The 14341-nt window shown below is 56.1% G+C and overlaps 1 protein-coding gene across 2 annotated transcripts in view; it reads right to left on the bottom strand.

Moving 5' to 3' along the window:
* The window catches only part of GPS1 (G protein pathway suppressor 1), a 79009-nt gene that overhangs the window by 26357 nt on the left and 38311 nt on the right, over nt 1-14341 (bottom strand). For both annotated transcript variants that reach the window (XM_076063878.1, XM_076063879.1), the window contains exons 6-7: nt 8266-8343; nt 88-148 (exon numbers count right to left, since the gene is read on the bottom strand). In XM_076063878.1, the coding sequence (XP_075919993.1) occupies nt 88-148; nt 8266-8343 (139 nt within the window). The remainder of the gene's footprint in view (nt 1-87; nt 149-8265; nt 8344-14341) is intronic.

The following is a 14341-nucleotide window of genomic DNA, read 5'->3' as shown; positions in this document are numbered from 1 at the left end:
GGTGAGTGTGGTGAGTGAATGTGGTGAGTGTGGTGAGTGTGGTGAGTGAATGTGGTGAGTGTGGTGAGTGTGGTGAGTTGGTCTTACCAGCTGCACACTTGAGTTTGGTGACAATGGCCAGGCTTTGTGAGTCTCTCTCTCCCCGTTGCTGCGGAGAGAGAGACACGGAGAGAGAGAGACACGGGGAGAGAGAGACACGGGGAGAGACACGGGGAGAGAGAGACATGGGGAGAGAGACACGGGGAGAGAGAGACACGGGGGGAGAGACACGGGGAGAGAGAGAGACACGGGGAGAGAGACACGGTGAGAGAGAGACACGGGGAGAGAGAGACACGGGGAGAGAGAGAGAGAGAGACACGGGGAGAGAGACACGAGGAGAGAGAGACGCGGAGAGAGAGAGACACGGGGAGAGAGAGACACGGGGAGAGAGAGACACGGGGAGAGAGACACGGGGAGAGAGAGAGAGAGACACGGGGAGAAAGACACGGGGAGAGAGAGACACGGGGAGAGAGAGACACGGAGAGAGAGACACGGGGAGAGAGAGACACGGGGAGAGAGAGACAGGGAGAGAGACACAGGGGGAGAGACACAGGGAGAGAGACACGGAGAGAGAGACACGGGGAGAGAGACACGGGGAGAGAGACACAGAGAGAGACACGAGGAGAGAGAGACACGGGGGGATAGACACGGGGAGAGAGAGACACGGGGAGAGAGAGAGACACGGGGAGAGAGAGACACGGAAAGAGAGACACGGGGGAGAGAGACACGGGGGAGAGAGACACGGGGAGAGAGAGACATGGGGAGAGAGACACGGGGAGAGAGAGAGACACGGGGAGAGACAGAGACACGGGGAGAGAGAGACACGGGGGAGAGAGAGACACGGGGAGAGAGAGACACGGGGAGAGTGAGACACGGGGAGAGAGACACGGGGAGAGAGACACGGGGAGAGAGAGACACGGGGAGAGTGAGACACGGGGAGCGCGAGATACGGGGAGAGAGAGACACGGGGAGAGAGAGACACGGGGAGAGAGAGACACGGGGAGAGTGAGACACCGGGAGAGAGAGACACGGGGAGAGATAGATACGGGGGGAGAGAGAGACACGGGGAGAGAGACGGGGAGAGAGACACGGGGAGAGAGACACGGGGAGAGAGACACGGGGAGAGAGAGACACGGGGAGAGAGAGACACAGGGAGAGAGAGAGACACGGGGAGAGAGAGAGACACGGTGAGAATGAGCGAGTAGGTGAGTGAGTAGGTGAGTGGGTGGGTGGGTGAGCGAGTGAGTGAGTAGGTGAGTGAGTAGGTGAATGAGTAGGTGAGTGAGTAGGTGAGTAGGTGAGTGAGTAGGTGAGTAAGTGAGTGAGTGCGTGAGTGAGTAGGTGAGTGAGGAGGTGAGTGAGTGGGTGAGTAGGTGAGTGAGTAGGTGAGTGAGGAGGTGAGTAGGTGAGTGAGTAGGTGAGTGAATAGGTGAGGGAGTAGGTGAGGGAGTGAGTGAGTGAGTGAGGTGGTGAGTGAGTAGGTGGGTGAGGTGGTGAGTGAGTAGGTGAGGTGGTGAGTGAGGTGGTGAGTGAGGTGGTGAGTAGGTGGTGAGTGAGGTGGTGAGCGAGGTGGTGAGTGAGGTGGTGAATAGGTGAGTAGGTGAGTAGGTGAGTGAGGTGGTGAGTAGGTGGTGAGTAGGTGAGGTGGTGAGCAGGTGGTGAGTGAGTAGTTGAGTGAGGTGGTGAGTAGGTGGTGAGTAGGTGGTGAGTAGGTGGTGAGTGAGTAGGTGAGTGAGTAGGTGGTGAGTAGGTGAGTGAGTAGGTGGTGAGTAGGTGGTGAGTAGGTGATTGAGGTGGTGAGTAGGTGAGTGAGTAGGTGGTGAGTGCGTAGGTGAGTGAGTAGGTGAGTAGGTGAGTAGGTGGTGAGTAGGTGAGTGAGGTGGTGAGTGAGTAGGTGAGTGAGGTGGTGAGTGAGTAGGTGAGTGAGTGTGGTGAGTGTGGTGAGTGAGTAGGTGAGTGAGGTGGTGAGTAGGTGGTGAGTGAGTAGGTGGTGAGTGAGTAGGTGAGCGAGGTGGTGAGTGAGTAGGTGGTGAGTAGGTGGTGAGTAGGTGGTGAGTGAGTAGGTGGTGAGTAGGTGGTGAGTGAGTAGATGGTGAGTGATTAGGTGGTGAGTGAGTAGGTGGTGAGTGAGAGTAGGTGGTGAGTGAGGTGGTGAGTGAGTAGGTGAGCGAGGTGGTGAGTAGGTGAGTAGGTGGTGAGTAGGTGAGTGAGGTGGTGAGTGAGTAGGTGGTGAGTGAGTAGGTGGTGAGTGAGTAGGTGGTGAGTAGGTGGTGAGTGAGTAGGTGGTGAGTAGGTGGTGAGTGAGTAGGTGAGTGAGTAGGTGAGTAGGTGGTGAGTAGGTGAGTGAGGTGGTGAGTGAGGTGGTGAGTGAGTAGGTGAGCGAGGTGGTGAGTGAGTAGGTGAGTGAGGTGGTGAGTGAGTAGGTGAGTGAGTAGGTGAGCGAGGTGGTGAGTGAGTAGGTGAGCGAGGTGGTGAGTGAGTAGGTGAGCGAGGTGGTGAGTAGGTGGTGAGTGAGGTGGTGAGTGAGGTGGTGAGTGAGTAGGTGAGTGAGTAGGTGAGTGAGGTGGTGAGTAGGTGGTGAGTGAGGTGGTGAGTGAGTAGGTGAGTGAGGTGGTGAGTGAGTAGGTGAGCGAGGTGGTGAGTGAGGTGGTGAGTGAGTAGGTGAGTGAGTAGGTGAGTGAGTAGGTGAGCGAGGTGGTGAGTAGGTGAGTAGGTGGTGAGTGAGTAGGTGGTGAGTGAGTAGGTGGTGAGTGAGGTGGTGAGTGAGTAGGTGAGTGAGGTGGTGAGTGAGGTGGTGAGTGAGTAGGTGAGCGAGGTGGTGAGTGAGTAGGTGAGTGAGTAGGTGAGTAGGTGAGTAGGTGAGTGAGGTGGTGAGTGAGTAGGTGAGTGAGGTGGTGAGTGAGTAGGTGAGCGAGGTGGTGAGTGAGGTGGTGAGCGAGGTGGTGAGTGAGTAGGTGAGCGAGGTGGTGAGTGAGGTGGTGAGTGAGTAGGTGAGTGAGTAGGTGAGCGAGGTGGTGAGTGAGTAGGTGAGTGAGGTGGTGAGTGAGTAGGTGAGCGAGGTGGTGAGTGAGTAGGTGGTGAGTGAGTAGGTGAGCGAGGTGGTGAGTGAGTAGGTGGTGAGTGAGTAGGTGGTGAGTGAGTAGGTGAGCGAGGTGGTGAGTGAGTAGGTGAGTGAGGTGGTGAGTGAGGTGGTGAGTAGGTGGTGAGTAGGTGGTGAGTAGGTGGTGAGTGAGGTGGTGAGCGAGGTGGTGAGTGAGGTGGTGGTGAGTGAGTAGGTGGTGAGTAGGTGAGTGAGGTGGTGAGTAGGTGAGCGAGGTGGTGAGTAGGTGGTGAGCGAGGTGGTGAGTGAGTAGGTGAGTGAGGTGGTGAGTGAGGTGGTGAGCGAGGTGGTGAGTAGGTGGTGAGTAGGTGGTGAGTAGGTGGTGAGCGAGGTGGTGAGTAGGTGGTGAGTAGGTGAGTGAGGTGGTGAGTGAGGTGGTGAGTGAGTAGGTGGTGAGTGAGTAGGTGGTGAGTGAGTAGGTGGTGAGTAGGTGGTGAGTGAGTAGGTGGTGAGCAGGTGGTGAGTGAGTAGGTGAGTGAGTAGGTGAGTAGGTGGTGAGTAGGTGAGTGAGGTGGTGAGTGAGGTGGTGAGTGAGTAGGTGAGCGAGGTGGTGAGTGAGTAGGTGAGTGAGGTGGTGAGTGAGTAGGTGAGTGAGTAGGTGAGCGAGGTGGTGAGTGAGTAGGTGAGCGAGGTGGTGAGTGAGTAGGTGAGCGAGGTGGTGAGTAGGTGGTGAGTGAGGTGGTGAGTGAGGTGGTGAGTGAGTAGGTGAGTGAATAGGTGAGTGAGGTGGTGAGTAGGTGGTGAGTGAGGTGGTGAGTGAGTAGGTGAGTGAGGTGGTGAGTGAGTAGGTGAGCGAGGTGGTGAGTGAGGTGGTGAGTGAGTAGGTGAGTGAGTAGGTGAGTGAGTAGGTGAGCGAGGTGGTGAGTAGGTGAGTAGGTGGTGAGTGAGTAGGTGGTGAGTGAGGTGGTGAGTGAGTAGGTGAGTGAGGTGGTGAGTGAGGTGGTGAGTGAGTAGGTGAGCGAGGTGGTGAGTGAGTAGGTGAGTGAGTAGGTGAGTAGGTGAGTAGGTGAGTGAGGTGGTGAGTGAGTAGGTGAGTGAGGTGGTGAGTGAGTAGGTGAGCGAGGTGGTGAGTGAGGTGGTGAGCGAGGTGGTGAGTGAGTAGGTGAGCGAGGTGGTGAGTGAGGTGGTGAGTGAGTAGGTGAGTGAGTAGGTGAGCGAGGTGGTGAGTGAGTAGGTGAGTGAGGTGGTGAGTGAGTAGGTGAGCGAGGTGGTGAGTGAGTAGGTGGTGAGTGAGTAGGTGAGCGAGGTGGTGAGTGAGTAGGTGGTGAGTGAGTAGGTGGTGAGTGAGTAGGTGGTGAGTGAGTAGGTGAGCGAGGTGGTGAGTGAGTAGGTGAGTGAGGTGGTGAGTGAGGTGGTGAGTAGGTGGTGAGTAGGTGGTGAGTAGGTGGTGAGTGAGGTGGTGAGCGAGGTGGTGAGTGAGGTGGTGGTGAGTGAGTAGGTGGTGAGTAGGTGAGTGAGGTGGTGAGTAGGTGAGCGAGGTGGTGAGTAGGTGGTGAGCGAGGTGGTGAGTGAGTAGGTGAGTGAGGTGGTGAGTGAGGTGGTGAGCGAGGTGGTGAGTAGGTGGTGAGTAGGTGGTGAGTAGGTGGTGAGTGAGTAGGTGAGTGAGGTGGTGAGTGAGTAGGTGAGTGAGGTGGTGAGTGAGGTGGTGAGTGAGTAGGTGGTGAGTAGGTGGTGAGTGAGTAGGTGAGTAGGTGGTGAGCGAGGTGGTGAGTAGGTGGTGAGTAGGTGGTGAGTAGGTGGTGAGTGAGTAGGTGGTGAGTGAGGTGGTGAGTGAGTAGGTGGTGAGTAGGTGGTGAGTAGGTGAGTGAGGTGGTGAGTGAGTAGGTGAGTGAGTAGGTGGTGAGTAGGTGGTGAGCGAGGTGGTGAGTTAGGTGGTGAGCGAGGTGGTGAGTGAGGTGGTGAGCGAGGTGGTGAGTGAGGTGGTGAGTGAGTAGGTGGTGAGTGAGTAGGTGAGTGAGTAGGTGGTGAGTGAGTAGGTGAGTAGGTGGTGAGCGAGGTGGTGAGTAGGTGAGTAGGTGGTGAGTAGGTGGTGAGCGAGGTGGTGAGTAGGTGGTGAGTAGGTGAGTAGGTGGTGAGTGAGTGAGGTGGTGAGCGAGGTGGTGAGTAGGTGGTGAGTAGGTGGTGAGCGAGGTGGTGAGCGAGGTGGTGAGTAGGTGGTGAGTGAGTAGGTGGTGAGTGAGTAGGTGGTGAGTAGGTGGTGAGTGAGGTGGTGAGTAGGTGGTGAGTAGGTGGTGAGTGAGTAGGTGGTGAGTGAGTGAGGTGGTGAGCGAGGTGGTGAGTAGGTGGTGAGTAGGTGGTGAGTGAGTAGGTGGTGAGTGAGTAGGTGGTGAGTAGGTGGTGAGTAGGTGGTGAGTAGGTGGTGAGTGAGTAGGTGGTGAGTAGGTGGTGAGTGAGTAGGTGGTGAGTGAGTGAGGTGGTGAGCGAGGTGGTGAGTAGGTGGTGAGTAGGTGGTGAGTGAGTAGGTGGTGAGTGAGTAGGTGGTGAGTAGGTGGTGAGTAGGTGGTGAGTGAGTAGGTGGTGAGTGAGTGAGGTGGTGAGCGAGGTGGTGAGTAGGTGGTGAGTGAGTAGGTGGTGAGTGAGTAGGTGGTGAGTGAGCGAGGTGGTGAGTGAGGTGGTGAGTAGGTGGTGAGTGAGCGAGGTGGTGAGTAGGTGGTGAGTGAGCAAGGTGGTGAGTGAGGTGGTGAGTAGGTGGTGAGTGAGCGAGGTGGTGAGTAGGTGGTGAGTGAGTGAGGTGGTGAGTGAGGTGGTGAGCGAGGTGGTGAGTAGGTGGTGAGTGAGTAGGTGAGCGAGGTGGTGAGTAGGTGGTGAGTGAGTAGGTGAGTGAGGTGGTGAGTAGGTGGTGAGTAGGTGGTGAGTGAGTAGGTGGTGAGTGAGCGAGGTGGTGAGGAGGTGGTGAGTGAGGTGGTGAGTAGGTGGTGAGTAGGTGGTGAGTAGGTGGTGAGTAGGTGGTGAGTGAGTAGGTGGTGAGTAGGTGGTGAGTAGGTGGTGAGTGAGTAGGTGAGTAGGTGGTGAGTAGGTGGTGAGTAGGTGGTGAGTAGGTGAGTGAGTAGGTGGTGAGTGAGTAGGTGAGTAGGTGGTGAGTAGGTGGTGAGTAGGTGGTGAGTGAGTAGGTGGTGAGTGAGCGAGGTGGTGAGTAGGTGGTGAGTAGGTGGTGAGTAGGTGGTGAGTAGGTGGTGAGTAGGTGGTGAGTGAGTAGGTGAGTAGGTGGTGAGTAGGTGGTGAGTAGGTGGTGAGTAGGTGAGTGAGTAGGTGGTGAGTGAGTAGGTGAGTAGGTGGTGAGTAGGTGGTGAGTAGGTGGTGAGTAGGTGGTGAGCGAGGTGGTGAGTAGGTGGTGAGTAGGTGGTGAGCGAGGTGGTGAGTAGGTGGTGAGTAGGTGGTGAGTAGGTGGTGAGTAGGTGGTGAGTAGGTGGTGAGTAGGTGGTGAGCGAGGTGGTGAGTAGGTGGTGAGTAGGTGGTGAGTAGGTGGTGAGTAGGTGGTGAGTAGGTGAGTAGGTGGTGAGTAGGTGGTGAGTAGGTGGTGAGTAGGTGGTGAGTAGGTGGTGAGTAGGTGGTGAGTGAGTAGGTGGTGAGTAGGTGGTGAGTAGGTGGTGAGTAGGTGGTGAGTGAGTAGGTGGTGAGTAGGTGGTGAGTAGGTGGTGAGTAGGTGGTGAGTAGGTGGTGAGTGAGTGAGGTGGTGAGTAGGTGGTGAGCGAGGTGGTGAGTAGGTGGTGAGTAGGTGGTGAGTAGGTGGTGAGTAGGTGGTGAGTGAGTAGGTGGTGAGTAGGTGGTGAGTAGGTGGTGAGTGAGTAGGTGGTGAGTAGGTGGTGAGTAGGTGGTGAGTAGGTGGTGAGTAGGTGGTGAGTAGGTGGTGAGTAGGTGGTGAGTAGGTGGTGAGTGAGTAGGTGGTGAGTAGGTGGTGAGTAGGTGGTGAGTAGGTGGTGAGTGAGTAGGTGGTGAGTGAGTAGGTGGTGAGTAGGTGGTGAGTAGGTGGTGAGTAGGTGGTGAGTAGGTGGTGAGTAGGTGGTGAGCGAGGTGGTGAGTAGGTGGTGAGTAGGTGGTGAGCGAGGTGGTGAGTAGGTGGTGAGTAGGTGGTGAGTAGGTGGTGAGTAGGTGGTGAGTAGGTGAGTAGGTGGTGAGTAGGTGGTGAGTAGGTGGTGAGTAGGTGGTGAGTAGGTGGTGAGTAGGTGGTGAGTAGGTGGTGAGTGAGTAGGTGGTGAGTAGGTGGTGAGTAGGTGGTGAGTAGGTGGTGAGTGAGTAGGTGGTGAGTAGGTGGTGAGTAGGTGGTGAGTAGGTGGTGAGTAGGTGGTGAGTGAGTGAGGTGGTGAGTAGGTGGTGAGCGAGGTGGTGAGTAGGTGGTGAGTAGGTGGTGAGTAGGTGGTGAGTAGGTGGTGAGTGAGTAGGTGGTGAGTAGGTGGTGAGTAGGTGGTGAGTGAGTAGGTGGTGAGTAGGTGGTGAGTAGGTGGTGAGTAGGTGGTGAGTAGGTGGTGAGTAGGTGGTGAGTAGGTGGTGAGTGAGTAGGTGGTGAGTAGGTGGTGAGTAGGTGGTGAGTAGGTGGTGAGTAGGTGGTGAGTGAGTAGGTGGTGAGTGAGTAGGTGGTGAGTAGGTGGTGAGTAGGTGGTGAGTAGGTGGTGAGTGAGTAGGTGAGTAGGTGGTGAGTAGGTGGTGAGTAGGTGGTGAGTAGGTGGTGAGTAGGTGGTGAGTAGGTGGTGAGTAGGTGGTGAGTAGGTGGTGAGTAGGTGGTGAGTAGGTGGTGAGTAGGTGGTGAGTAGGTGGTGAGTAGGTGGTGAGTGAGTAGGTGGTGAGTAGGTGGTGAGTAGGTGGTGAGTAGGTGAGTGAGTAGGTGGTGAGTAGGTGGTGAGTAGGTGGTGAGTAGGTGGTGAGTAGGTGGTGAGTGAGTAGGTGGTGAGTAGGTGGTGAGTAGGTGGTGAGTAGGTGGTGAGTGAGTAGGTGGTGAGTAGGTGGTGAGTAGGTGGTGAGTGAGTAGGTGGTGAGTGAGTAGGTGGTGAGTAGGTGGTGAGTGAGTAGGTGGTGAGTAGGTGGTGAGTAGGTGGTGAGTGAGTAGGTGGTGAGTAGGTGGTGAGTAGGTGGTGAGTAGGTGGTGAGTAGGTGGTGAGTAGGTGGTGAGTAGGTGGTGACATGCTCCTCACCTCCGCTATCTCCGGCGTCGACTCAGCTTTGCTGACGTAGCTGAGGACGTGCGACCAGTTTTGTAGGTAGACGCTCACCTACCACGTCATCATACCACGTCATCATACCACGTCATCACACCACAGTAACACGTCATCATACCACGTCATCATACCACGTCATCATACCACGTCATCATACCACGTCATCATACCACGTCATCATACCACGTCATCATACCACACAGTACCACGTCATCATACCACGACATCATACCACGTCATCATACCACACAGTAACACGTCATCATACCACGTCATCATACCATGTCATCATACCACGTCATCATACCACGTCATCATACCACGTCATCATACCACACAGTACCACGTCATCATACCACACAGTACCACGTCATCATACCACGTCATCATACCATGTCATCATACCATGTCATCATACCACACAGTACCACGTCATCATACCACATCATCATACTATGTCATCATACCACACAGTACCACGTCATCATACCACGTCATCATACCACAGTAACACGTCATCATACCACGTCATCATACCATGTCATTATACCACACAGTACCACGTCATCATACCACGACATCATACCACGTCATCATACCACACAGTAACACGTCATCATACCACGTCATCATACCATGTCATCATACCACGTCATCATACCACGTCATCATACCATGTCATCACACCACACAATACCACGTCATCATACCACGTCATCATACCACGTCATCATACCACACAGTACCACGTCATCATACCACACAGTACCACGTCATCATACCACGTCATCATACCATGTCATCATACCACACAGTACCACGTCATCATACCACGTCATCATGCCATGTCATCATACCATGTCATCATACCACACAGTACCACGTCATCATACCACGTCATCATACCACGTCATCATACCACACAGTACCACGTCATCATACCACGTCATCATACCACGTCATCATACCACACAGTAACACGACATCATACCACGTCATCATACCACGTCATCATACCATGTCATCATACCACGTCATCATACCACACAGTAACACGTCATCATACCACGTCATCATACCATGTCATCATACCACACAATACCACGTCATCATACCACGTCATCATACCACGTCATCATACCACGTCATCATACCACAGTAACACGTCATCATACCACGTCATCATACCACGTCATCATACCACGTCGTCATACCACAGTAACACGTCATCATACCACACAGTAACACGCCATCATACCACGTCATCATACCACAGTAACACGTCATCATACCACGTCATCATACCACGTCATCATACCACGTCATCATACCACAGTACCACGTCATCATACCACGTCATCATACCACGTCATCATACCACGTCATCATACCACGTCATCATACCACACAGTAACACGTCATCATACCACGTCATCATACCACAGTACCACGTCATCATACCACGTCATGATACCACACAGTACCACGTCATCATACCACGTCATCATACCACGTCATCATACCACACAGTAACACGTCATCATACCACGTCATCATACCACAGTACCACGTCATCATACCACGTCATCATACCACGTCATCATACCACACAGTAACACGACATAATACCACAGTACGTGGTGGGTAGGTAGGTGGGTGGGTAGGTAGGTGGGTGGGTAAGTGGGTAGGTAGTTAGGTGGGTGGGTGAGTGGGTAGGTGGGTGGGTGGGTGTGTGGATAGGTAGGTGGTTGGGTGTGTGGGTAGGTAGGTGGGTGGGTAGGTAGGTGGGTGGGTAGGTAGGTGGGTGGGTGGGTAAGTGGGTAGGTAGGTAGGTGGGTGGGTGGGTGAGTGGGTAGGTGGGTGGGTGTGTGGGTAGGTGGGTGGTTAGGTGGGTGAGTAGGTGGGTGGGTGGGTAGTTGGGTAGGTGGGTAAGTGGGTAGGTGGGTGGGTGAGTAAGTGGGTGGGTAGGTAGGTGGGTGGGTGGGTAGGTGGGTGTGTGGGTAGGTGGGTGGGTAGGTAGGTAGGTGGGTGGGTGGGTGAGTGGGTAGGTGGGTGGGTGTGTGGGTGGGTAGGTGGGTGGGTGGGTAGGTGGGTGGGTGGTTAGGTGGGTGAGTAGGTGGGTGGGTGGGTGGGAAGTTGGGTAGGTGGGTGGGTGAGTAAGTGGGTAGGTGGGTGGGTGAGTAAGTGGGTGGGTAGGTAGGTAGGTGGGTGGGTAGGTAGGTAGGTGGGTGGGTGGGTAGGTAGGTGGGTGGGTAGGTAAGTGGGTGGGTGGGTGTGTGGGTGGGTGGGTAGGTAGGTGGGTGGGTGGGTAGGTAGGTAAGTGGGGTGGGTGTGTGGGTGGGTGGGTGGGTAGGTAGGTGGGTGGGTGGGTAGGTAGGTAAGTGGGTGGGTGGGTGTGTGGGTGGGTGGGTGGGTAGGTAGGTAGGTGGGTGGGTAGGTAGGTGGGTGGGTGGGTGGGTGGGTAGGTGGGTGGGTAGGTAGGTGGGTGGGTGGGTGGGTAGGTGGGTAGGTAGGTGGGTGGGTGTGTAGGTAGGTGGGTGTGTGAGTGGGTGGGTGGGTGGGTAGGTAGGTGGGTGGGTAGGTGGGTGGGTGGGTAGGTAGGTGGGTGGGTGGGTGGGTGGGTAGGTGGGTGGGTGGGTAGGTAGGTGGGTGGGTAGGTGGGTAGGTGGGTGGGTAGGTGGGTGGGTAGGTGGGTAGGTGGGTGGGTAGGTAGGTGGGTGGGTGGGTAGGTGGGTGGGTGGGTAGGTGGGTAGGTGGGTGGGTAGGTGGGTGGGTAGGTGGGTGGGTAGGTAGGTGGGTGGGTGGGTAGGTGGGTGGGTGGGTAGGTGGGTGGGTACCTTGATGACGTTGAGACACATGTTCACCACGTGTTTACAGGACGTACAGTAGTCGGTAGGTGGGTGGGTAAGTAGGTGGGTAGGTAGGTAGGTGGGTGTGTGAGTGGGTGGGTGGGTAGGTAGGTGGGTGGGTAGGTAGGTAGGTGGGTGGGTAGGTGGGTGGGTAGTAGATAGGTGGGTGGGTGGGTAGGTAGGTGGGTGGGTAGGTAGCTAAGTGAGTAGGTGGGTGGGTGGGTGGGTAGGTAGGTAGGTGGGTGGGTGGGTGGGTAGGTGGGTGGGTGGGTAGGTGGGTGGGTGTGTGTGTGGGTGGGTGGGTGGGTAGGTAGGTGGGTGGGTGGGTAGGTGTGTGGGTGGGTAGGTGGGTGGGTGGGTAGGTGGGTGGGTAGGTAGCTAAGTGAGTAGGTGGGTGGGTGGGTGGGTGGGTAGGTAGGTGGGTGGGTGGGTGGGTAGGTAGGTGGGTGGGTAGGTGGGTGGGTGGGTAGGTGTGTGTGTGTGTGGGTGGGTGGGTAGGTAGGTGGGTGGGTGGGTAGGTGTGTGGGTGGGTAGGTGGGTAGGTAGGTAGGTGTGTGAGTAGGTGGGTGGGTGGGTGTGTGTGGGTGGGTGGGTAGGTGGGTGGGTGGATAGGTGGGTGGGTGGGTAGGTGGGTGGGTAGGTAGGTGTGTGAGTAGGTGGGTGGGTGGGTGTGTGTGTGTGGGTGGGTGGGTAGGTGGGTGGGTGGCTACCTTGATGACGTTGAGACACATGTTCACCACGTGTTTACACGATGTACAGTAGTCGGTGGGTGGGTAGGTGGGTAGGTAGGTAGGTGGGTGTGTGTGGGTAGGTGGGTGGGTAGGTGGGTGGGTAGGTGGGTGGGTGTGTGAGTGGGTAGGTAGGTGGGTGGGTTTGTGAGTGGGTAGGTAGGTAGGTGGGTAGGAGGGTAAGTAGGTGGGTGGGTGGGTAGGTAGGTAGGTAGGAGGGTGGCTACCTTGATGACGTTGAGACACATGTTCACCACGTGTTTACAGGACGTACAGTAGTCGGTGGGTGGGTGGGTAGGTAGGTGGGTGGGTGGGTAGGTAGGTGGGTGGGTAGGTAGGTGGGTGGGTGGGTAGGTAGGTGGGTGGGTGGGTACCTTGATGACGTTGAGACACATGTTCACCACGTGTTTACACGACGTACAGTAGTCGGTGGGTGGGTAGGTGTGTGGGTGGGTAGGTGTGTGGGTGGGTAGGTGGGTGGGTAGGTAGGTGTGTGAGTAGGTGGGTGGGTGGGTGGGTAGGTGGGTAGGTAGGTGGGTGGGTGGGTAGGTGGGTGGGTAGGTGGGTGGGTGGGTAGGTGGGTGGGTGGGTGGGTAGGTGGGTGGGTGGGTGGGTAGGTAGGTCGGTGGGTGGGTGGGTAGGTGGGTGGGTGGGTGGGTAGGTGGGTGGGTGGGTGGGTAGGTGGGTGGGTGGGTAGGTGGGTGGGTGGGTGGGTAGGTGGGTAGGTAGGTGAGTGGGTGGGTGGGTGGGTGGCTACCTTGATGACGTTGAGACACATGTTCACCACGTGTTTACACGACGTACAGTAGTCGGTGGGTGGGTGGGTGTGTGGGTAGGTAGGTGAGTGGGTGGGTAGGTGGGTAGGTAGGTGAGTGGGTGGGTGGGTGGCTACCTTGATGACGTTGAGACACATGTTCACCACGTGTTTACACGACGTACAGTAGTCGGTGGGTGGGTGGGTGTGTGGGTAGGTAGGTGAGTGGGTGGGTAGGTGGGTAGGTAGGTGAGTGGGTGGGTGGGTGGCTACCTTGATGACGTTGAGACACATGTTCACCACGTGTTTACACGACGTACAGTAGTCGGTGGGTAGGTGGCTGGGTAGGTGGGTGGGTGTGTGAGTGGGTGGGTAGGTGGGTGGGTACCTTGATGACGTTGAGACACATGTTCACCACGTGTTTACACGACGTACAGTAGTCGGTGGGTAGGTGGCTGGGTAGGTGGGTGGGTGTGTGAGTGGGTGGGTAGGTGGGTGGGTACCTTGATGACGTTGAGACACATGTTCACCACGTGTTTACACGACGTACAGTAGTCGGTGGGTGGGTAGGTGGCTGGGTAGGTGGGTGGGTGTGTGAGTGGGTGGGTAGGTGGGTGGGTACCTTGATGACGTTGAGACACATGTTCACCACGTGTTTACACGACGTACAGTAGTCGGTGGGTGGGTAGGTGGGTGGGTGGGTAGGTGGGTGGGTGGGTAGGTAGGTGGGTGGGTAGGTAGGTAGGTGGGTGGGTGGGTACCTTGATGACGTTGAGACACATGTTCACCACGTGTTTACACGACGTACAGTAGTTGGTGGGTGGGTAGGTGGGTGGGTGGGTGGGTAGGTGGGTGGGTACCTTGATGACGTTGAGACACATGTTCACCACGTGTTTACACGACGTACAGTAGTTGGTGGGTAGGTAGGTAGGTGGGTAGGTGGGTGGGTGGGTACCTTGATGACGTTGAGACACATGTTCACCACGTGTTTACACGACGTACAGTAGTTGGTGGGTAGGTAGGTGGGTGGGTAGGTGGGTGGGTGGGTAGGTGGGTAGGTAGGTAGGTGGGTGGGTGGGTACCTTGATGACGTTGAGACACATGTTCACCACGTGTTTACACGACGTACAGTAGTTGGTGGGTGGGTAGGTGGGTGGGTGGGTGGGTAGGTGGGTGGGTACCTTGATGACGTTGAGACACATGTTCACCACGTGTTTACACGACGTACAGTAGTTGGTGGGTAGGTAGGTAGGTGGGTAGGTGGGTGGGTGGGTACCTTGATGACGTTGAGACACATGTTCACCACGTGTTTACACGACGTACAGTAGTCGGTGGGTGGGTAGGTGGCTGGGTAGGTGGGTGGGTGTGTGAGTGGGTGGGTAGGAGGGTGGCTACCTTGATGACGTTGAGACACATGTTCACCACGTGTTTACACGACGTACAGTAGTCGGTGGGTGGGTAGGTGGGTGGGTAGGTAGGTGGGTGGGTGGGTAGGTAGGTGGGTGGGTAGGTAGGTAGGTGGGTGGGTGGGTACCTTGATGACGTTGAGACACATGTTCACCACGTGTTTACACGACGTACAGTAGTTGGTGGGTAGGTAGGTGGGTGGGTGGGTAAGTGGGTAGGTAGGTAGGTGGGTGGGTGGGTGAGTGGGTAGGTGGGTGGGTGTGTGGGTAGGTGGGTGGTTAGGTGGGTGAGTAGGTGGGTGGGTGGGTAGTTGG

This window comes from Petromyzon marinus, unplaced genomic scaffold (genome assembly GCF_048934315.1).
Source record: "Petromyzon marinus isolate PM22_M1 ecotype Great Lakes invasive population unplaced genomic scaffold, UKy_Petmar_22M1.pri1.0 PM_Scaffold_228, whole genome shotgun sequence".
Classification (NCBI taxonomy): Eukaryota; Metazoa; Chordata; class Hyperoartia; order Petromyzontiformes; family Petromyzontidae; genus Petromyzon; species Petromyzon marinus.
This window is presented reverse-complemented; position numbering and strand designations above follow the sequence as displayed.